The sequence below is a fragment of the Acomys russatus genome, chromosome 6 (genome assembly GCF_903995435.1).
Source record: "Acomys russatus chromosome 6, mAcoRus1.1, whole genome shotgun sequence".
Classification (NCBI taxonomy): domain Eukaryota; kingdom Metazoa; phylum Chordata; class Mammalia; order Rodentia; family Muridae; genus Acomys; species Acomys russatus.
In genome coordinates this window covers 64,041,037-64,064,651 of record NC_067142.1, presented here as the reverse complement: position 1 = coordinate 64,064,651, position 23,615 = coordinate 64,041,037, and the positions used below count along the sequence as shown (strand labels likewise).

Sequence of the window (23,615 nt, the reverse complement as noted above, 5' to 3'; positions counted from 1 at the left end):
CAGCACCCTACCACAAGGCTGAAGGCTCTCTGCCCCTTCCAGAGGGAAAAAGGACAGCAGACATGTCTTGCTGCCTGGCTGCATGTCTAAAGTTCCAGAGCTAAGCTGTGCCTCCACCAATATATTATGCCAGGAGCACTAGCTCATAACGTTTATTGAGTTTCCTACTAGAGTCTGTCAGCCGAGGCCAGAAAGATTAAGTGTTTTACCCAAGATCAGCTAACATGTAAGTGACAGAGTCAGGTGTGGACCCAGCAGTCACACTCCAAAGCCTCTTTTGTCCAAATAGACCCCTGAGTCCGTACTCCTTTAACAACTTACACAGAGGGAGTCGCCAGGGTCCTTACACTAAGAGCATCTGTTAAGTTGCCCTGTGATGAGTATTTTGTAACTTGAAGGGCGTAAGAAAGAACCCCAAGAACTCGGCCATTCCTGTTTGGTTGAGTATCTTCTCTGGAGGCTTACGTTTCATCAATTCTGCCATCAATATTCAAGCTGGAAAATTATAAGGATAGTCCTTTCTTGCATATGCCTACTCTATAGCTCTGTCGTGACTTTTTTGCCAAGAGACCCCATGAAATTATAAACCAAGAAATCCTAAACCAAGCATTTCTTGGCGAGATTGGGTGGTTGATTGTGACAGAAGAAAGCCTTGTGCCTGGTGAATGAAGTACACACATCAATGACAAGTAGTTTATTGCTGTTGTTGCTTATTTTTCTAATCTGGAGATCAAGTAAGATAGAAAAAAGGGGGGACTTTTGCCTATGGATATTTTAATACCGTTTGCATGTTAAGTAATGGTGTCAGAAGCTGGAAGGACCTCAGGGAAGACACTAGGATAGTAGCTACTTAATAGCCATTTTTGTCCCAGACAAAGGGTAAGAAAGCCCCTCTCCTTGGTTGCTCAGAACTTTCATTAAGTTACTTTCCTCTTTATGCACATAATACTTTTAAAAATAAGTTAAAAACTAAATGCACAGGGATACAAATATAATATCATTTGAATAAAACCAAGAAAGATAAATAGGGAAAATATATAGTAAGGGTTAAAAAATTTGTTTTAAAGCACAAGATAATGTAAACAAAAATATAAAGTAAAAATACAGTATTCACTTGTAAAGTGACGGCAGGTTAAAATTGGCAGGAGAGTGATAAAATTGTATTTGAAATACAAAATGAGAGTTAAAAATAATTAAGATACATAAGTTCTAAAAGAGGACAATAAAAACAAAATAAGCTAGGATAAATATATACCACCATCTAGGACACAAAGGTTCAAAGGAACAGACCAAATGATAATAAAATAAAGAAATCATATAAAATAGTAAGCTAAAGAGCAATTAAAAAACAATAATGATAGAAAATTAGCAGGCCAAATGGACACTTGTAATTGTTTTCATTGCTAGCACTGACTTGCTTTTAGACTTGAGGCACTTCATGTGTATTAACTTACGTAATTCACATTCACTTGAAAATTTTTTCCAATTCTTAAAAATATATATATAAGCAAAATAGTTTAGAGGCACATCAGAACAGTTCACAGGAAAAGTTGTAAAGGCTAGCAAGATTGACCTGCAGGTGGCATTGCCCACTATTTAATACCTTGTTGAATTTCCAGAGGTATGTCACCCTGCGTTCTCTTTCTTTTCCTCCTCTGAAGTATCTGGGGCCATTAATGTCCCTTCTCTCCCTGGCCCCAGTAATGCTGCCCTTCCCTGGAAGCAATCCTCCCCATGCAGGAGACTCCCAGTACTGCTTAGACCTTGTGTAATTGACAAGTGTGTGATGGACTCAGACTCCAGACGTGTAGTCTGTGGCATCCTAAAGTTGGGATGGAGTCCTTTGCCAGTCTGTACCTGTCCTCTCACTGGACCATGGATTTCTGGGGAAAAAAATCATGTTTGTTATGTCTAAAACCAAGTACTTCAGCTGAAGCTGATACTTAGCATTCAAGGAATGCATTTTTAAAATAATGCGAAGTCGGTGGTTCCCAACCTACCTAATGCTGTGACTGTTGAGTACAGTTCCTCATGTTGTGGAGAACCCCAACCATAAAAGCATTTTTATAGCTTCTTTATAATTGTAATTTTGCTACTGTTTTTATAATATACATATCTGATATGCAGGATATCTGATGTACGACTCCACATTAGGAACCACAGGCCTAGATGAAGTTACTACCATAGTGGAGGGGGGGGGGTTGTTGTTGCTAGAGGTGGTCACCTGGAGTCAGATTATTGAGACTAGACCAGAGCTACCTGAGAAAGGCCTCTCCACACCTTCCACCTTTTCTATTTAAATTAGATTGCTGACTTTGACATGCCATTTGTCCCTGTAACCAAATCTCAGCATGCCAAAACTTTCTCACAGGGAGATAGAGAAGTATAGCTGTCTTCCCAACCCCCTGTCTTCCCTGTGGGGGAGGTGATGTCACTGTGGTTTGAACTTGGCCCACGATTCATCCCTTCACCCATGGTCATCACTCCTATGGTCGCTTCCTAATCAGTTTTTGATCTGGGCATGCTGGCAGAAAGACAGTGGAGAAGCCTGGTGCCTATTCTTTAAGCAGGCTGCCATCTTGTCTTGGTGGAATTCTGAGTTTGATGCTATTTGTCATGGGTAGGGAGAAAATTACTGTTTTCATAAGTAAGTATTTATTCTTAAGAAAACTCAAAACGACTTGGTAACGCTCTCCTTGGAAACCAAAACCCCACTTCACTCAGCCTTTCTTCCTAATACCTGAGTTTGGTCACAAACTGTACTGCTTTCTTCTCATCCCAAGCTTTAAACATTGGCCGAACACCAAAGATCTACTGGGGATGTAGATTTTTCTTTATATGCTTTGTTTAAATCTTGACTGTACTCTTTTCCCTTTTTTCTCTATTATAAATGAGTAGTTAGTGTAGAAAATTAGAGAAAACAAAAAACAACGCAGAATAAAATTACCACTTACCTTCTGCACTTCAGTCCTCCAGCACTTTGTATGTGTGTTTTTATGTGGGTGTACGAGACTTACCTGTCATTTTGTAGCCTCCTTATTTTCCTCAAAATATGTTATGAATATTTTCCATATCATTAAACATTCTTCTCAAACATAACTTTAAATAGTTGCATTGGAACATGTTGTAGGGCAGTTTCATAATTTTTACTGTTATTAATAACACAGTGGAAAGCTTCCTTATTTAAAAATACAATGCATATTTTCTGTGATTTATGTGGATAAATTTCTAGAAAAAAATGCTACATCAAAGGATAAGAACATGTCTAAGGAACCAGGTGCAGTGGTGCATGTCTTTAACCCTGACACTCTTGAGGCAGAGGCAGGCTGATCTTTGTGAGTCAAGATCATCCTGGTCTACAAAGTGAGCCCAGGATAGCCAGGGCTATAGAAATCTTATGTGGAAAACAACAACAACAACAAATGTCTGAGGCCTTTGTAATGCATTGTAAACATGTCTTCTGGAAATTTCTGTTATGTTATAGTTCCTACTAGCAACAGTTTATAACTGGAATTTCCTGACACCCTCAACAATAATGCCATGCAGTTTTTTGGTCTTTATGAGCTGTGTTGTTGTTGTTGTTTTGTTTTGTTTTGTTTTGATTAGTGATGAAATTGGATTTTTTTTTTCATATTTACTGACCTCTTTTGTGTTCTTGAGATGTTCATCTTTTCCTCAATGACTTCAGAGGACTTTCATTCTATCAGGATATTAACTTCTAGACTTAGCTAACACTTGGAGGGCAAAGTTATGTTTCCAAATGAAAGAGACAGGTTTAGAATGAGGCCCTGTGTCTTTTACTGTCTCTGTGGGACCTTGAAAAAGAAAGCTGGGTTGCACACCTGCCTCCCTCCCTGCAATCTGAGTTAACTTGACATCGTCTATATTTCTGACCTATTTAAAAATCAACTCAGCATTATAAAACACAACCTGAAAATTATCCAAAGGGCCCTAGAGATAGGCTGGTAATTGTAATATTTCTTTGAAGATGTACCTTCTACCTCCTATTGTTATCCTAAGACAAATAAGTAAGTCTCTTTCTGCCCTATTCATAGCCCACTAGAAGAAATAAGAGCTGCATATATTTAAATACCCTTTTGACTATGACCTTTGCCAGATTTAAGTCAAGGAAGTTCTCCTTTAAGAGAGTTGATGCTTTTCTTATGTCAGTTTCTAGATCAGACTCCATCTGTGGTCTTCAGCCATCTGTAAGCAGCACACTTTGGGAGACTCCTGGACTCAGACTGCTCACCATCACTCATTCTGCCTTCCCTTTCCATAGTACCACATCAAGAAAGGCCAAGACAGCTTCCTCATCCCTCAGGACAGCTGGACCATTTCCACTGCAAAGATTTCTGTAATTAACCAAGGGGGGATGGGGCGCGGGTAAAAAAGCTCAACTGTCTTACACTTCAGATGAGCATCTCAGAGTAAAAGTAGGTACCTGCTAGCATCCGTGGCCTATCTACAGAGTAAAGCTCCTAAACTTGAAATTGTTCAGTCTGTAGATTATTTCAAGCTCTTGCTCTCATTTCATCAGTAAACAGAATTAAAAGAAAAAAACCAGCCCCCCCAACAACAACAACATTCACTCTAAGTGCATTGGGCACAATAGTGCCTAGTGTCCCTCCATAATGCCTGCTTCTTCCCACCCAGCTTCCCACTATATCCCACCCCCATCCTTCTGTTAGCTGTAATGACCCTGCAAACACTAAATGGCATTTGAGTGCATTAAGCAGCAGACTCTCCAGTGACATAGCAATTACGGCTCTGAAATAGATTTGGTGCGTCACAGAAGATAAGGGTTTTGAAAGTTTCTGTTGTGATTATAGCCTGTAACTCCCACAAATAATAGGCTTCAAAATAAGAGGCTGCCAGCGGAGCCTTTGTGGCTTTGTCTCAGTGATGGCACGTAAATTGCTATTAATGTCCTAAGTGTACTTGAATATGCCAGTCTTTGGGATGTGGCGTTGGCTCAGTGTCTCTCTTTACGCGGCATGTCATTGTTGGTCTGATAATCTGGGGTAATTGCTGTCTCTTGGATGGTCAGAGAAGTGTAAGAGGTTTAGCTTCCTGTGTGACAGTAAATAGCCTCAAGATTTACAGGACGAGGGCACGTTCACAGACCAGCCTGGGTCTGCTCCCTGCTTAGCTACCTTCATCACAGCGATGACTATACTATATCTGTGTGTGCCCTGAGTAGACAATACACGTGACAGCAAAACACAAGCAAAACCAAAGGTTATGAAAAATGAAAGGAAAAATTCAGTTCAATGTGGGAATCAGTCAGTTGAATAATTTATCCCAAGAGTTTTTAAAATGTATGCTTTGCTTGAATTATCTATATTTGGCTATATTGGTAAACACTGTCTTAAATACCTTCAGTTTTCCATTATAGCTGTGTGTGTGTGTGTGTGTGTGTGTGTGTGTGTGTGTGTGTGTGTATGTGTGTGTGTGTGTGTGTGTTTTCTTTGTGTGTCATGAGTAATTTCTAAACCTGTTTTAGTGGTACTTGCACATCAGGAAATGTGTGCAAAAAGTGTGTGATTTTGACCACTGTGTTCCATGTGCATGTGTGTGTGCTAATCTGTATATATGTTTGTGTAGCTCTAACGATAGATGATGTTTATTCACATATAAATAGAATTCTCTTCGCCAAGACATCTCTATTTGGCTGAATCAAGCTGAGCTTATTTTTCTTTGCCAGAGGATCAGGATAATCTTTGAAAAATTAAATAAGCACTGCCTTTTAAGTTTTAACCCCCTGGTTACTGCATAGCTAGCTTCAGGTGCCCTGTGCATCTATATGGCATATAAATATTTCGTGTGATAGTTTTACTTGTGATTTTAATAGTAGTGAGAAAGCAATATGTCCTAGGCCCGAAGTTGTACACTGCCTCCCATTCTGTGCAAGCCACCGAGTAGTACCACTGACTTTAACCTCTGTCTACTGGGCCTTATATAGCAGCATTAATTCTGGGTCTTCATGATAGATGAATTTAAGAAAAGAGATAGTCATTAAGGAGCACCAAAGCAGATCATGACCTGGGTGCTGATCTCAATCATATCACATGAGGATGCTGCAGCGATGGTACGTGCTCATGCAGTTGCCATTGATACTGACCCCATACCCTGCAGCCAGCAGATAGTATTTGAGGTAGATACTTGTCATGAGAAAGTTCATGCACATAGGTTGGAATTACTCTCTTGCCACACATTGCCAATATGAGATAGGGCATATTAGCTGGTAAATGGTGCTATACTTAGTGCTGGTTCCTCTGGATCATAACCCCAAAGCTATAGAAGCGGATGCCAAGTAGCACCAAGGTGAGCTGTAGGTTACCAGTGGAAGGTCTTAGAACGCCATGGCTTTTTCCTAAGGCCAACCTTATGGTTTGTGTGCTATAGCAACACAGATTCCCAGAAGGTAATCTACAGGCCTGAGTTGCCTGCCTTCACCCCTGAATGAAATGTCTAATGGTGTCTGCATGTCTAAATGATGACTGTACATTGTCACCCAGCCCCAGCTACCCATGCTTGAAGCCCCTAAAGTATTAGCGTGTATTGGGGACTAGTTTGGTCAGCCATGCTTGTGAGTTCTAGTGTCCTCTCCTGAGGAGGAAAACTGAGTTCCCGTTGATTTATTTGCCAATGCCAGTATGTATCTGTGGCCCAGAGTAAGCAAATTACCCATCATGTGTAACTTTGCAGCCGTTCATCCAACACAGGTGCTTCCCTGAGAGGCAAGTGCAGTGGATGTGCTCCTTGTCTTCAGGTGTCCTCCTGTTGTCAAAGCAAGCCCTCCAGAAGCTCTTCAAGTCCAGTGATCAGGTTTTCTCTCTCCTCAGCCCTCTCTTGTCTCCACGTCCCCTCTGGCCAGCTTTGGGATCCTCACAGCCATTCTCTTTCTGCCTGGGTGCCCCTTTATTCTACTCTTTTACTTCTCTGTTTCCTGTTCACCTTCAGACTAGCATTCCAGGAGCATCCATGAAATCCTTATAGACTATTCTGTCCTGGCACTTAGGGCAGTCTAGACTCGATATATATTCATTTGATGATGATGAACAAATGCCTATTTTCCACAAAACTATAAAAGTCCTTGATCATTGAAACTAGGTTTTTTTTTTCTCTTTAAAGGCTACCTAATTTAGCAAACAAAAATATTATCAACCAACAGCAATAACAAAACAAGTTTTTCAAAAATCCACAGTTGATGTGTGTAGTGGTATTCTATATTGGACATGCCACCTTCATGCCCATATCCTAAGATAAAAGCTGCAGGTGGGTCTCATACCCAGGAAGAGAAGAGAGAGAAGCATGCTCATGCTGGGGGGTCCACTTAGGGGTTGTATCTGGACATTTTAGAGCTTTTACCATTCTCGGAGTAGTGACTTACAAACGGTCAGTATTCCAGGTAGGAAGTGTCCCTTGTCCTTTAGTCTATCTAGATACTGCCGCTTCTTGAGATGGTGTATGAGGCCGTGGTATAACATCCTTCTCAACTGTTCTCCCTGGAAATACAGCACCATCGTGTAAATGTTAATCATAGCAAACTGTTTGGAATAAGCTGCCTCCCTGGTGGCAACTTAGTAAGTAAGGGAAAGGTTACTGCCTGCATTCGGAATTTACCCAGACACAAGACCCGCTTCTGCTTGGCATTTTGAATAATTTTTAAATGTACATCTCTGCTTCCATATAGTCGACTGAACTGTGGAGCTCAGGGACCTGGTCTTCTGTATCTTCCCTTGGTGGAGAATGGATGCTATGGTATCCCCACGTGTTTGCACTTTCCCATGTTCCCTTCAAGATATGTCTCTCAAAATTTGTGATGTGTCAGACACTGTGGTAGGCTCTTTGGAGTCAGAAACCTATTATACAGCCTGGCTCCTGTGTTTTGGTATATTGGGAGGGGGGTCTTATGAAGGAACACATGCATTATGGTGGGGTGATCAGGTGTTTCCAGACCCTTGAAGACCCTGGTGAAGAAACGGACATTGCCCAGCAGTGGAGCTGCAAGGGTAATTAAACTCAGTCTTGCAAGGAACTCCTACATAAGCGGCTATCGCTGGATGCTTGAGAGCACTGTACTCAAGGCGAGAGAAGCAGGGCTGCCCTGTTATGGGAATTCCTAAGTAGCCTGGGATGGCAAGAGTAGTAAACGAGAGTGTTGACTTGGGGATAAACACAATAAAAGATGCTATAGACCCGATGAGGACATTGAACCTCATCTTGAAGCCAATGGAAAATCTCTAAAGGTTTACCCAGGGCGGTGATATGATCAAAATTACATTTTTGAGAGATCCCTCTGGGGCAGCTAGAGATAAGATTGGAGTAGTGCCAGGCTCGGCCCAGATCTGTTTCCCATTGTAAATTTTCCTGGGAAATTTTAAACTAGAGGATGACCCATAGGGGACTTTCCAATCACGGTTTTACAGTCCAAAGCCTCTCTCTTGGTAAGCACTCACAAGGTTATCTTGGGAAACACATTAGGAAAGCATCGTTCTTCCGGCTTGATAGAAAAATAATGAATGAAGTCACGTGTAGTGGCACACACCTATAATCCCAACACTTGAGAACCAGAGACAGGGAGATCACAAGTTTGAAGCCAGCCTGGGATGCACAGTGGGACTCTGTCCACATTGAGAAAAGGAGAAAGAAACAGCAAAAGAGCCAAAGAAGAAAGGGCGAGAATGAGGGAAGAAAGGAGAATAAGATTGCAGATCGAGGGTGCAGGTTCTATGTGTGCTTATGTGTCGTGTGTGTGTGTGTGTTTGTGTTTGTGTGTGTGTGTTTGTGTGCACGCGTGCACACACATGAGGATGTGCACATGTGTGTAACCCACACAGGCCCAGAGGAGAAGAAAAGATGCATCCACATTCTTTGTTTTGCTTCTTTGTTGGCCCACCAGCCTGGGTGATTGAGGGCCTGGAGCACGTACAACTCTTCGTCCATGCTAAAGGCATCTCTGGTAATGGCATCTGGCCCGTATGCAGATCTAGCTCAACTTGGTGCTGACATCAGCCAGTTTGTGGCACCTCAGCGTATTTCTGGGTTGCAAATGAGAGTTTCTTAGTGCCAGGCTCGCTTGGGCTGTCACATCAGGTGATGAATTCTCTGCATCAACGGCGTGCTGCTAAGGTAAACGCAGAGGAAGAGCAGAAAGGATAGGAGATAGGACAAGCGCTGCTCAGCCCAGCAGCCTTTGCGTCAATCCTCCAAAGCCAGTGAGAGGCAGCTGCCTGCCGGGCCCTGTTCTGGTTTGAGAAAAGTGGAGTAGAAGAAGGAAATTGGGGCTTTGGTTGCAATTCTTGCCTTGTGTTTGTCAGGAAAGACTATGTCAACTTTCCAGACTGTCACTGTCCCAGTCTTAGCCTGGGAGATCATATCTCCCTCTCTCTCTCTCTCTCTCTCTCTCTCTCTCTCTCTCTCTCTCTCTCTCTCTCTCTCTCTCTCTCTCTCTCTCTCTCTCTCTCTCTCTCTCTCTCTCTCTCTCTCTCTCTCCTCCCCCACCAGAGAGCCAAGCTTGACCTTTAGGTATGCTCCTAGCAAAATCTGTTCCATATCAGATTCTGATCGGGTTCATTAGAATGGGCCACAGAGTAAAAAGTCACTTTTGTTTCAAGCATTTTGAAAACTGTCTTTTATCCTTACCTTGGGAACCTGCTGCATTCAGTTCCAATTTTATACTCTTATCTTTCCCCTGCATCCGGTTCTAGGTTGAACCTATTCTATTAATGTTAGACCTCGCCAGGTGAAACTAAGAGTGGGATTGGGTCTTGCTTCTCCACCCCGTGCAAATGACTCTTGGAAGAGGAGTGTGTCTTCAAAAATGAAAAATGCTAAGTCCTCAGGGGTGGTTTCTGAGGTGAACCCTGCAAAGTGTTGTCCATTATGGATGATAGTGCACATCAGACAGTGAAGAGGGAAAGTCAGGGTACAGAGAAAACACAGTCTTAGTTCCTGCTTCCCTCACACAGCTGTTAATGAGAGCATCCTTTCCTCTCACTACGCCCAGATAATAAACACACAAAGGCAGAGCTTTCTGCTTAATATTCACCCGCAGTCAGGGAAGAGGGAAAGAATTGCTCCCGAGGGTTAACGTGGCAGTAAGCGAGGTCAGCTGTTTCCCAAGATGGTACAATCTCTGAAGGTCTTATGTTAAAGCTGGAACGATACCTCGGAAACAGCCTGAGTGATTTACGGGAAAGACAGTGCAGTAGGGGTTGCTTGCAGTTTCTGAGCTAGCCGTTACCAGCAGCCGTGCTAGCGGGCAGTCCTCCACTGTATAAACCACTTCTTGGGAAGGGAATTCTCCTGGGTCTCCCGGCACCATGTGCGATTATTTTACAAACTGTCTGACTTGAACCTCCTGTGCTATGGTTTCCTAAATTTTGCAAGAAACACGGGATCACAGTTGGTATATCCTTGGGTAAGGTGATGACCTACACAATTTGGTTCAGACTCCAAGGTTTTCCTGGAATATGTGCTTGGGGCTAATGTGGAAGAGTCTTGCCCTGGGATGGTGATTGCCAAATCTAAGGGGCGTGTATATGTATGTATCCATTCTCTGGGCTTCTGGGTAGAAGAGGGATTTGGGGTTTTATTTTCTTTTGACTTTTATAAAGCTGGAAGAGTTATTGTATGTATTTATTTGGGGTACAAATTTTATATATTCTCCTTCACTGGTCAAATTGGGATATTTAAAATGTTTGTTTTGATATTTGGTTGACGTAACCCTTGTCCACTGTCTGTGAGTTCCCTGTAGCCCCTGACATCTTGTGCTAGTTTGAGAAAGTCGAATTTTTAAGAAAAGAAGTTATATTTCTGTTCTTTGAGATCCTCCAGCCCAGAGATAATTTAAAGAGTAGTCTCCCAGCATTTCGGAGCACTATGGAATGCCACCCCTTTCTAAAATACAGAGCCCCACTGATGTACTCTCCCAAATGTTCCTTCAGGGGCCCCACTCATGACTGCTTTAATGGAACCAGAGCATGGTTAAGTGAGGTGATGCTGGCCATCTCAAACTCCCCTGTTCCATGTGCTCTGACACAGATGCTAACTGCTTCCCTGGGATTTCTTTTTGTACCTGACTTATACCAGGTCAATCTTAAGGTGGCTTTTTTCCCTCTAGTGTTTTACTCTATCTCAGTGTTGTACTTAAATACCTTTCATCACTTTCCCCCAAGATCCCATACTGTTCAGTCAGCACACACACAGATGCCTGCCTACTCCCCTTCAGCCCCATGCATACCACAACATGCCTGCCTGTCTGTCTGTCTGTCTGTCTATCTATCTATCTACCTATCTACTGATCTATCTATCAAAATATCAAGGAAACATACACATAAGAAATTATTATGATAGACAGATATCAAAGCACGAACTGTAATTATCCCTGAGTAGTAGATTATGGGTGTTAAATATATTGCTTTTTAAGCTTGTCTATTTTCTAAATATTATTGATAAGCACGCCCTATTTTTTCAAGGAAAAACAGATTAATAGCATTAGATGATTTTCTTGTAGAAAAAGAAATAAGTATAGTCACTGTTTCCAGCAAGCCTTAAATGACAACAGAATGTATATGCCCTTGGTTGGGTGGAAAAGTGGAGGCACCATCTCCCCATGACAACCTGTGCTAGAAATATGAATTAATTCTGTTTCTGATGTGGCTTATACTACCATGTGTTTACCCCTGGAACATGTTAAAACCTCATGTTGTGACAGGATTCTCATTGTGCCTTCACTGTTCTCAGGGAACTGTCCCAAATACTGGTACGTAAAGTTTTCCAGCAAAGAAAGCAGTGAGACGAACCATCTGATGGGTTAGGAGCCTAGATTGTAGAGATCAGAGCACTTACCCATGGGCCTAAGGTTGGGGAGGCATGATTAACTTGACACTGCCTGGAATAAGCCAAGTGATATCCAGATCTTTTCCTTGATGGAGGTTTGGTTAAAACCAGCTCTGTACTAAAAATGACTGGTAGAAGCTGTTTTGAATGGGGAAAAAAATCTGGCTTTCCTGGGAAAGTTGGAGCATCATTGAATGAGCTTCCTATAGCCCCCTGTACCCCCGCACAAAATTAGAAGCCAAAATATAAGCAAAAGACCAATAAGACCAAAAAACAAACAAAAACAAAAAACACAAAGAAATATAAGATAAAATATCTACAAAAATACCATTGGATTAGTTTTTTGTTGGCCATCTACTTCAAAGCAGGGAATCTGCCCTTAGGTGGGTTATTATACCCAGTGAGCCTCCACTGCAAAAGACTGATGTTCCCTTGCAAATAGGAACCAATTACAGGTAGATCTTTGCTTAGGGGTGAGGAGTCATGTCTACTTCCTCCTCTCAGTGCTGGGATCCCATCTGGCTTGAATCTCTACAGGCCCTGTGGATACTGCCACAGTCTCTGTTACTTCATGTTTGTATCAGTCCTGCTGTGTCAGATGAACAATTCTTCCTTGGTGTCACCCACCACATTAGCTTTTACAGTCTCTCCACCTCCTCTTTCATATGGAACTCTGACCCTTAAGGGAAGGGTTAAATGAAGACATCCCGTGTAGGGCTAGGTGTTCTAAAATATATCTTCCCCCCCTCCCTCTCTCTCTTTCTCTCTCTCTCTCTCTCTCTCTCTCTCTCTCTCTCTCTCTCTCTCTCTCTCTCTCTCTCTCTTTCTCTCCATTGTCCAAGTTGTAGGGTTGTGTGTTAGTTACTATCTACTGCAAGAAGAAATATTTCTAATGATGAATGAGCAAGGGACTAATCTATGGGCATAGAAGAATGTCATTAGAAGTCATTGTATTGCTGTGTTTCCTTAGCAAAACAATAGAATTTGGTTTCTCCTAGGCCTGTAGCCTACCCAGTCTCTTATTCTTGGCTATCCTAGAAGTGTCAGGCATGGGTTCTAGCTCATGGAGTAGGCCTTAAATTAAATCAAAGATAATCGCTTCCACAACATTTGTGCCACTATTGTTTCAGCATATCTTGCAGGCAGGTCACTAATGTAGGCCACAAAGTGTGTAGCGTGGATTGATGATTGTCGTTCTCCTTTGGTAACATGCAGAATGCTGTCCAGTACCATGCACACTCATCAATGGGGGTAAAGTCTCCATTAGTCACAGCTCAATTTCCCTGTGTTAAAGGATATATACATATGTATGAGTTATTTTTATCTACAGGGCCTTATTGTTAGCCTGTGGAAAACAATCGATAGCCTTGGCAATAGCATGAGATGTTTGGGGGTTTTCATGGGGCCCTTTCAGCCAGTGACTCAAGTAGATATAAATCATTCCTGGCATTGGAGGTTTGCCTTGGTGCCATAGTTGTCCAGTCTTCCCCATTATTTGGTGACTCCACTTACATGTTTTTCATATGTACATGTATTTTAAGAAGGTTCTTTGTTTTCAGGTTTACATATGATCCTTCAAATGGCCTTTAATGTTGGCTGTCCCTCCCCATAGTCCCTCCCTTCCCCGTCTCTTCCAATTTAATCTTCCAACTCCAGTCCTTCCCCCCTTCTCTCTTCATAACAATATATTGTGCTAAGTTTATTAGTCCCCAATGCTCCAACAAGATACAATATTGCCCTCATGGAAGCCCTAGCCTTCTTAACAACAGGCTCTGCTGTGGGTTAGGCTCTGCCTTGAATTATAGGTCATTCATGGTCTTGTCTTAGCCCATTTCTTGAATCCATGAACTATACTCTCTCATCTCTATCTACCAAAGAGTTTCCAGACCTGGCATAGAACAGAACCTGACCTCACATGAACCCTCAGGATACCCAGGGCCAGCAAGAAACTTCATAAAGCATCCAGGCCAGGCTTCTTATTCTGCAGAAGGAAAAACCAAAGCCAGCCATGTTTAGGCACTTTACCCTCAGCAATGGCTAGTTGTTGTGAATATTAGAACCAAAATAGAGCTCTCAGGTCTCCTCACTGGCAGGCAGCTGTCACCCCATAGATGCCTGGGACTGAATTGCAGAACCTTGGAGAAATACAACCACATCACACAAGTGGGAGGTGTCAACATTAGACCCAAAAGTTCACTGGGTGGATGAACTCACCGAGTGTGGGGAGAATATTACCATCCACAACCCCATGCACCCATATTATGGGTGTCCCCGTGTGCCAGGTGCCAGTCCCTCCCACAAGTTGCCTCACTGTCATTGTCTGCTCAAAAAGGCCACCTGCTCACGAGGACTGACTTCTCTCCCTTTTTCCCTTCTAGGCTAATGGAGGTTGGCAGGACGCTACTACCCCTTCATCAGTGACCTCCCCTACAGAAGGCCCTGGCAGTGTTCACTCTGATACCTCCAACTGATCTCCCAGCAATCGCATCCCGGCTGACCCTGTGCCGCAGTTGGGGCAGGGGCAGGAGGGAGGGTTTCTCTCCCAACGCTGAAGCGGTCAGACTGGAGGTCGAAGCAATCAGCAAACACAATAAGAGTCTCCTTCTCTTCTCTTCTCTTCTTTGGGATGCTATGTCAGCCAATCTGGACACTTCTTTATACTCTCTTCCCCCCCACCTTTTTTTTTTCTTTTTTTTTTTTTTTTTCTGGGTAGAAGCCACCCTCCCCTGCCTCCAGCTGTCAGACTAGTTTCTGTCATCTTCCCTGGCCCCTGTTCTCTGTTCGAGCCTCCCTGAGTTCCTGCCTTCTACCACTGAATGATATTTTCCACACTTAGGGGAATTTAAAAAGGAAAAACAAATTACAAAGAAAACAATAAACATATTTGTATGCTTTCATGCTGGTGGCTTGAGGAGCCAAATTTACCTCACTCAGAGCCCTCATCCCTATGTTGACAGGCAATCCTTCTGTCTCTCTTGTTACTCTCTCTACCTCTTAGCAGGAATACACCACACTGCCCTACTCATTCCAGGTCACTCTGTCTCCATTTTCCCCTTTCTTTCTTTCTGGGAACAGTCCTGATTTCTTCGTCTTTTTTTTCTGACCCCGGGTGTTTGTTGGGGACTGCCATAACTGGGCTTCTAAAGGTGCCACATGTCCCAGTGTAGCTCTATCAGGTTGAGTCCCAGGCAGGAAGCCAGGTGGAGGAGGGCACAAGGAACAGCAAGGGCAGAATTCCTACCAGCTTTCTCATCCTATTAAGTATAGCTCTTGGTCTCAGAGGCAGTCTATGGAGACCGTTCAACCATTCAATGTTCAGAACCTCAAGCAAGCCAGGTCTAAGAGAGGCACCCTGATGAGTCTATCTGTAAAGAGTAAAGGCATCTCACCCTGAAAGGCCTCACTGTTTCTTCATAGACATGTACACACACACACACACACACACACACACACACACAACAGACAGGTGGGCGCGCACACACAACCTCATGACTTTGCTTGGTGGGATGTTATTAACCCTTCATCTCCCTCCCCTACAGAAGGCCCTGGCGGTGTTCACTCTGATACCTCCCAAATGATCTATCAACAATAGCATCCTGTGCAAATGCATGCATTAGCCATCACAGTACTCTATCTGGTGAGCCTCAGAGAGAAGCAATACATGTGCCAGAGGCTGCTAGGACCCACCCACATGTACTTATCACAGTAGAATGCACAGGATTTTACCAGCGTGCAGGTCAGGTTTCAAGTGTAAACTGTCTTCATTCCTCCCACCTCTGGAACTCTCAGGGAGCCATACACAGGAGTTCCAGTGTCTATGATGGATTTGGCTGCTTTGTTTGTGTTTTTATTATATTATCTCTTCAACCCATTATAGTACACTGTGGTCTTGATTCTGGCTTCTTCCTCTGGAGAAGCGAGTGGTATAAGTACGTGGTTAATTTTTACTAATTAATTTGAAGACATAAGAATCATGGAGTAAGGTTGATGATTTGTTGTTGTTTGTAGTTATTGTTGAAATAATCACAGTGACCTGTATACCATGGGATTGACAGAAAATAGCATTGGCTAGAAAGGTGGTCTCACTTTCGACTTCAGTTTAAATTCTCCCATCAGCTCTGCCAGCCATAAAGGTGGCAACTTTGCCAGTAGATCAAAGTGGCATGTGGTCAGATATCTTGGAGGCCTCCTGCACTTCATCTGTAAAGAGGGAATTGTTGTGCTTGATTTTAGTCTCCAAGTCTGATGGTCAGGGAAAGCAATGTGGCTATGATTAATGTTTCATGCTAGGCCAGGACACTACATGGTTTTCTTGTTCTAATTTCTGCTTGTTACCAGTACCTTGGTGTCATCTCTGCAAAGACAGAGTGTTGTTCTAGAGGCTTTCTGCTCTCATTCGGTTTTGGTCTGTTTGTCTTCTTAGGATGAAAGAGATTCAAAACTAGAGGAAAACGAGAGGGGAAGAACCTGGCTTTATTAGTTTCTACTTAAATCCAGTATGTGGCCGTGCAAGTCCTTGTCCCAATCACAACTACTCTGCTTCAGGCACTTCTGGGAAGAAGCACAGGAGCTTGAGGGCTCAGAAACCAGCTCACCGGGTCATACATTCCACATGGCACTACAGTGATGAATAGAAACCATTCTTTGTGTGTGTGTGTATGTGTCTGTGTCTGTGTGTGTGTGTGTCTGTGTGTTTGAAGGAGTAGGGCATGCATACCAGGAAACCTGAGGGGATGAGCATTTGAGGATAATGTAGAAAGTAATCATTTGGCAAATGGAAATGTGTCTAGTTGACTGAGGTCAGGTCACTAGAAAGACTGTCAACTAACCTGTGCCCTGCTTATAACAGGGTACCTAGAAGGGACAACATCACAAGTCTGTGTAGTGATGAGAGCCAGGGATCTTTGCTTTTGTGGCATGAATACACTGAAACTTATAGAAACACGCTTGGATCACATTCTTTAACACGAAGCAAATTAGATGAGCTATTGAAGGTTTCTCTTAGAAACAGGGGTGACTCCAGATCTGCACTGAACGCAAGAAGGGGATGAGTGAACTGTGTCAAGCAGTGCTGCTGTCACACAGCCTGCTTCTCCCCAGGCTGCACTGAGATGCCCACCCAGCACTTCACTAGGCCTCATTAGGTCCAACACTTATCCTGGAGCCTCTCCTCCATGTCCACTGTCACCTCCAATATGGCTGCCACCACAACTCTGTGGCCAGACAAGGCTAGGGAAAGCTGGCAGCCTCAGGATAGAAGTAGAAAGAGTGTGCCTCTAAGAAACCGAGTTCCCTACGAATTCATGTCAGGTAAATTCCTCAGACCCCCTAAAAACTGTACCCCAGGATCTCTCCATAGCCTAAGTACAAGTGGGAGTGCTCCATTTTTCCACAACAGTAATTTTATCCTGAGAAATAGTAGCAAACCTTGAGTTTGCCACCATGTAAACTTTTAATCTCCTCCTCCTCTTCCTCCTCCTCTTCCACCTCCTTCTCCTCCTCCTCCTCCTCCCCTTCCTGCTGGAGAATGGACTCCTGGGTAGCAGTTGAGCCCACTGGCACCTTCTTTCCACTTCTTTCCCTGTGGTAGTGGTACTTTATTATTGTTATTATTATTATTATTGTTATTATTATTGTTATTTTGGTTGCCTTTTCTCACACCTGTCTTCACCTCTTTCTTCATCCTCTTTATTTTTCTGCCCAGAAAAACCTGACTTCGATACCAAAAAAAGATAAAACTACAGAAACTCAAATTAAAAAAAAAAAAAAAAAAAAAAACAAAAACAAAAAAAAAACCAACAAAAAAAAACCTTAGGGGGGGAAAAAAGAAAAAAAAAATACTCAACAATTCTTTCAGCTTTATTAACAGTCTCCATTGTTTCTTGCGAGTTGTGTCTCGTTCTTTGTAGTACTGATGATGAACATTTGATAATGAATGTTCTTGTATATTCAGATAAAGGAAAAAAACCAAAAAAGCGGTCTGAATTTAATAGTGTTTATAATAAAAATTTTAAAAGTGACCCTCATAGCACGCAAAACAAGAAGGGGGCGTGTCCCTTCTCTCCGTGACAATACACATCATTCCTGCATTAGTTTTTAACATCAAGCTACCTATGTTCCTCATTTCCCCCATTTTTCTTTTTATTTTCTTGCATTTGTGAATTAGTTAAAGAATAATAGAAAAGTGTCAAGTTGTGTACATCCATCTCTTCTTTCACAATGTTTAAAAGTGACCGTAATTCATTTTGTAAACTAAAAAAAAAAAAGAAAAAAAAGGAAAAAAAAAAGGAAAAAAAATAAGGTTGGTATAGTGAGAGCATATAGGTACAGCCTAACACATTATGTTTATTAATTTTGAGTCCCCAAAATAAATTCTTTTCTTTTCTTTATTCCTGCTCTTAAAAATACAAAAAAAAGGGGGGGTTGTGTGTATTATCTTTGGTTTTGTTTATTTGAGGGGAGGGATACTTGTTTTCACTGTCAGGTTGGTGGGTCTTACCAGTTTTATTCCTTAACTGTGTATACAAGGTGATGTGAAAAGGGGCCGCTGGTAGAAGAGGCTGCCTCCTGGTTCTGCTTTGTTTCAGTCGATGTCAAAAACAATATGATACAGCCCACGCCCACATGCTCCTGCTTTCTTGCATGTCCATGGTGTGTGGCACTCCTATAGTCCCTGATATAATGAGACAGGGACTTGCTTCCTCAAAAACTCACCAAGTCTGTCCAGGGGATTTCTTATACAGGAAGGAAAAGGCTTTTGCCTTTGATAGTTCTGAATGTCCCAATCAAGGGCTTTCTTTCTCCCTGATTAACTTCAACAGTTCACAAGAATGCTTCCAAACAGACAAGATCTTTCTTCTGGCAGAACTCCATAGGCAGTATTGCCGTGGTAGGGACCACTACCAAGCAAAGTGGGTCCAGGAAGCAGGCTCCAGGCCTATCTGCTTGGGATCTAGGGTCCCCCATTCTGGGTAGAGAGTTGAGGAAGTGATGAGCCAGGTGTTAAGAATCTCTGCACCCGTTGCTACGCTCTGGTTAGGTTGAGTGTTTAAACTACAAAGCCAGCTTTGCCAGAAAGCCTGTATTAGTAATAGGGAAAAAGAAAGCCATATCGTTGGACAGACATTCAGTTTTGGACATCGCGCATTCAAACGCTCAGCTGTTCGGAAAGCAGACAGAATTCCAACCAGATACATGAAGGAAAAAAAAAAAAAAAACAACAAACCTGAGTTGTGGAACTGTGCTGTAAGAAGCATTCCCACCTGGAGACAGCTGAGCTCTCGTTTCTCTGCCATGAGGGACGGAAGGCAACCTTCTCACGTCACCTTTGTGGGTTCCAGTCTAGCTCAAAGCTTCCTGGAAACATATTTTTTTTTTTTTTGTAAACTTTTGCTTTTCCTTTTCTTAAAAATAAATAAAACATTGAATGTTTTCCCTTTTTCTCTCTATTACGTCTTCCCTTTGGGGGTTTCATTTGAAGTGTTTTCCTTTGGTTGTTGGTTTTACCCTCTTCCCCCCCCCCCTCTTTTTTCCCCTTATTATTGAGAATATAAACCTGCAAAGCTCGGCTCTACTTTGGTTTTGAAAGTTTCAGCTTTTCTGCTTCTGTGAGAGCACAGGCTTCTGTCCCCTTTGATTCCAGCTGAACTTTTGTGTTCTCTAATGATACTAACATGATGTAGGTTTTACAGTCTCCTAATTTGTACTGGTAATGCAGATTCCAAATAAATAGTTTCTTTTGTTGCAAAAATATCTATATATACACTTGTATTTTGTGCAGATTTCTTCCCACGGGCTGGCAACTTCTCATCCCTAATTGGGCCCGGTCACTAGGACTTGCACTTTAAAGTGTTGCATTAATCAGTGCTTTAAAGTCTGGCCTATCAGTTTCACAAAGAGATCAAGGGAGGGAGGGAGGGAGCAGGGGAGAGGGAGGGAGTCATAAAAAAAAGTCAACTCTACTGGAAGAGGGAGTAACTCATTTGCTCTCTAAGTCATGACTATTTGCCCAATGGGTTATCTTTTCCTTAACTGGAATGGCCTGGTCTAAGGGAAATTGTGATTCCCGGGAGATGTTTCAAGGGGGGAAAATCCAGGTTAAGAATAACACGTGTGTACTCTTCCCAGGGTTCTAGCTCTCACTCCAGCAATTGGTTCACGTGTAGTTGGTCATGTCTATCACCCCACTGAAAAGGTGCGCCTGAGGATTTGTCTGTATTCACTAGGCCTCTAACCTAGGTTACCACCATCTGTTAGTATTTCCAGTGTTTTAGCCTCCTTCAACACCATGTTTCTGTCTCTGTAGAGGGATGGAGCTATTTGCCTAGCTCTTGACTGACAGATTGGCCACCAAAAGCACGGTTCCGAACAACCATTACCATTCCGTTTTCATGCTCTGTGTCTCCAAGGAGGGCAGTTGAAAGTTGAGGTGGCAACCACATCCCCACCCCACCCCAATCATGATTCCAATCAACAAAGACTAGGCCAACAGAGAAGCCATGGGAATTAAATTTTCATTCTTTTTCTATTGAACAAGCTAAGTGCCAATGACCTTGGAAGAATAAAGCTATCTGTAAATGATTTTTTGGAAACCTTACCGGAGGCCAAATCAGGAATCTCAGGTTCTTCCTTCAAATTTAATCACAGAAACACATTTTCATGTGAAAGACACACTCCCACTCGGTTCGTTTCCAATTACTTGGAGACTTATGGGTCTAATTCACCCACACAGCTCATTCATTAGAATTCGCTGGAGCTGTACAAAACTACTGGAAAGAATAAACAAAAAATGGGTAGTGCCTCAAATACAAATGAAATGTATCTCCTGCTATCTAATAATTTGAGGCATGTTCCAGCCAGGGTGCCTTCTCCCAATATGATGACCTAGGGATCTTTGTTCTCTTGTGCGTCATCATCCACACGTGTCTCCCACATCTCCCACATCTCATCTCCCACAACCAGCAGGAAGAAGGGATGTGAAGGAGGCTTACCCATTTCTTGAAAACCTTGACCAAGACTTGCATGTAGATTTGTAAATGTCAGGTTTAAGGATAATAGTGGAAGCCTAGAAAACTGTTCCCTAGAGAGACAGCCACTGCCAGGCAGTAACTCCACAAAGTAACTTTTTTGAATGGCTGGTCGAGTGACCAACAGGTGAAGGAAAACAAAAGATAAGTCCCTATGCCTGTGTCATTGAGTAGACACATACCAAGTGAAAGTGTTGCTAGCCACCATTCTAGACATGGCTACATTATGCCTCTTGGTGGTAAAGGCTGAGAAAAGTGCATACCAGGGTATATCAATGGCCAACCCAATATTGCCCTCTCAAGGAAGAGGAAACAAAAGTGATCTTATCCATGAAAATGTGAGAATGGAAAAACAAGCAAACCCGTTCTCCAACATCTGCCAGTTGGTTTGTAACCTTGGACTTTAGCACTGAACCTGTGCAATTGACTTGTCTCCACCTCCAGGAAGTCACACCTTTTCATTGATGTCACTGCCTCAAGGAATCCTGGCTGGTGGCCAGGGGTCATCTAAGAGACTGCAGGCTGTCTCCCAGTTCCTTCACACTGTAACCAAACATCTTACATTATATAATTTACAAACAACAAAATCATATTGCTCACTATTCTGAATGGGTGAGGGCCTGGCAGATCAGGAGTCTCAAGGGGCCTGCTTATGGACACCACTTCCATCTCGGATCCCCCAGGCTTCTTGTAGCAAAGCAACAGCCAGCATCATTTTAGATGCTTTTTGATCCTGATTAAACCACACCTCAAAGACCTTTCCTCATAGGAAAGGCTAGAGTCCAGCACAGAGTCCAGGGTAGACAGATACCAATTAGACCACAGCAGATCTAATTTGCAAAATCAGATCTGCTTACTCTCATAATCCATACATTCCTATATATCCTTGTAAATTTCTACCAATTTCCACTCTGGAAAAGGAAATGCAGCAAAAATATTAGTAGTGTATCTGTTTGGTACCCAAAAGATAGCCTTTCTTCTGCAATTGAGTCATTGAGAAGTGACTCAAGACTCATTTCTATGGGAGTTGCCCAGCCACTGGGTGAACACCAAAGCTTGGGCCAAAGCTTGCCCTCTGAGCATAGGACCAGAGGGAAGGATAAAGCTAATAGCAAGAGCTTCTTTGTTATTCCTGTCTAGAAAGTAAGACATACATCATGATGAAAGTGCAGTAGGTGGCCTCTGGGCCCAGAGGGTTATAGTCTGCAGCTTTTTATGCAGGTAGACTTTCTTGGTCTCCAGAGGTGGATGGAGATGAAGAAAGATAAGTCACAAAAAAAAAAAAAAATTGGGGCAATGATGCAGCCCAGGGCCACATGCTTCAGAGAACCGCTGTCTTTGTGTTTCTGGGACCCAGGCAAGGCCTAATTCAGATGGCTTTGGGTAGACCCAGCAGATCAATCATTAAGGTTTGGGTTTTACTGTGTCTTAAGCCAAAGTCACTCCCCTACCCCTCATGATCCAGCCAACTTTCTAATGTAGCGCAGCAGTTATCAACATGCATTCCTTCATAACATAAAAGGCCCCAAGTGCTGGTATGCATTCAAATAGGAATCTTTTATTAATAAGTACCCAGAGAGAAATTAACGCTCAAAATAATCTTCCTTCTCTTATAAATTAAAATCCAAAAGGATGTTAATCTACAGTGTGGTCCTCTCTGGTTTCCTACTGTGCTCATTATACATAAGTGAACTCATCCCCCAGTGCCACAAGTGCCTCTCTTAAGGAGGCAATGGAGGCCTCACCTGCTAGAATAACACAGCTGTCCCCATCCCTCCAAGAGCAGTCAATCTAGCCTTGAACCTCTCTAGTATTCTATTATCCCCCCTGCCTGGACACAAACTTGCAAAACATATGAACTGTATCCTTAGACCAGTTTTATCCACACAACTGAGTAAACACCAGTAGACCCTTAGCTCCAATAGCAAAACAAAAGAGATGGGACCTAGAGAGAGTGCCACGTGACTCTTGATAATGAATGATCTTAGCAGAGCTTTGATAATTTGATGAGAGAGTAGACGGAAAAAGTAAAAGTAAGATCTCTATTTAGTCTTCCAGCAGCACTCGTTTGGTATCAACTGTCATGTAGAGAAAAGGCCACCAACAAGAAGTTAATCTTGCACTTGGCTTTCTATAGCCTTAGGGAAACAGCCCAACCTATGCATTCTGCTCCCTCGCTCTGAGACTGACCTTTGAAATATTCATGCCTTTGTGTAAAATTCAGAAATGTGGAAGTGGGTCCCCTCTAGTCCACAGACTGACTTGAGGTTCCCTTCCTCCCTGGGCCCTCATACACATCTTTAAATTTTCACATACTATCCATTTCCCATTAAAGCCCTGCACCCCGAGCCAGAAGTCATATACCTCTTTACCCTCTGCGTCTTCCTTTTCTGCAAGACATCCAGCTTATGACCCTTCTGCCCCTCCCCCTGGTTCAGCTGGCATCGGTTGCCAATTGCTGAGTCCAAACTCTAGACAGACTGCAAGGGACTCGGGTGCCCCCTGCACACACACCCCTATAGAACTTCACCCTCCCTCAACTGCTCTGTGGGCCTAAACCTAAGTGACAGGCCTGCTTCTTATCCACAGAAACAAACTATCCTGACATTTGCTCCTAACGATTCTCTCCAGGTCTTCCGAGCTCCTTTTAAGCAAGTTGGAAATGTTTTAAATACTCTGGTCACCTTCTTTCCCTAATTCCTTCTCTTCCGTCTCTTATATATTTGCTCTTGGGCCTAG

At 42.8% G+C, this 23,615-nt stretch overlaps 1 protein-coding gene across 5 annotated transcripts in view; it reads left to right on the top strand.

Annotated features, from left to right (window-relative positions):
- The window catches only part of Pbx1 (PBX homeobox 1), a 308,608-nt gene that overhangs the window by 255,219 nt on the left and 29,774 nt on the right, over nt 1-23,615 (top strand). For 3 of the 5 annotated variants that reach the window (XM_051147797.1, XM_051147801.1, XM_051147800.1), the window contains one exon: nt 14,229-14,515. The exons of the other annotated variants lie outside the window; for them this stretch is intronic. In XM_051147797.1, coding sequence (XP_051003754.1) covers nt 14,229-14,321 — 93 coding nt within the window. In that variant the 3' untranslated portion in view covers nt 14,322-14,515. Of the gene's footprint in view, nt 1-14,228; nt 14,516-23,615 lie in introns of those variants that run through there. 5 annotated transcript variants of the gene reach the window in all.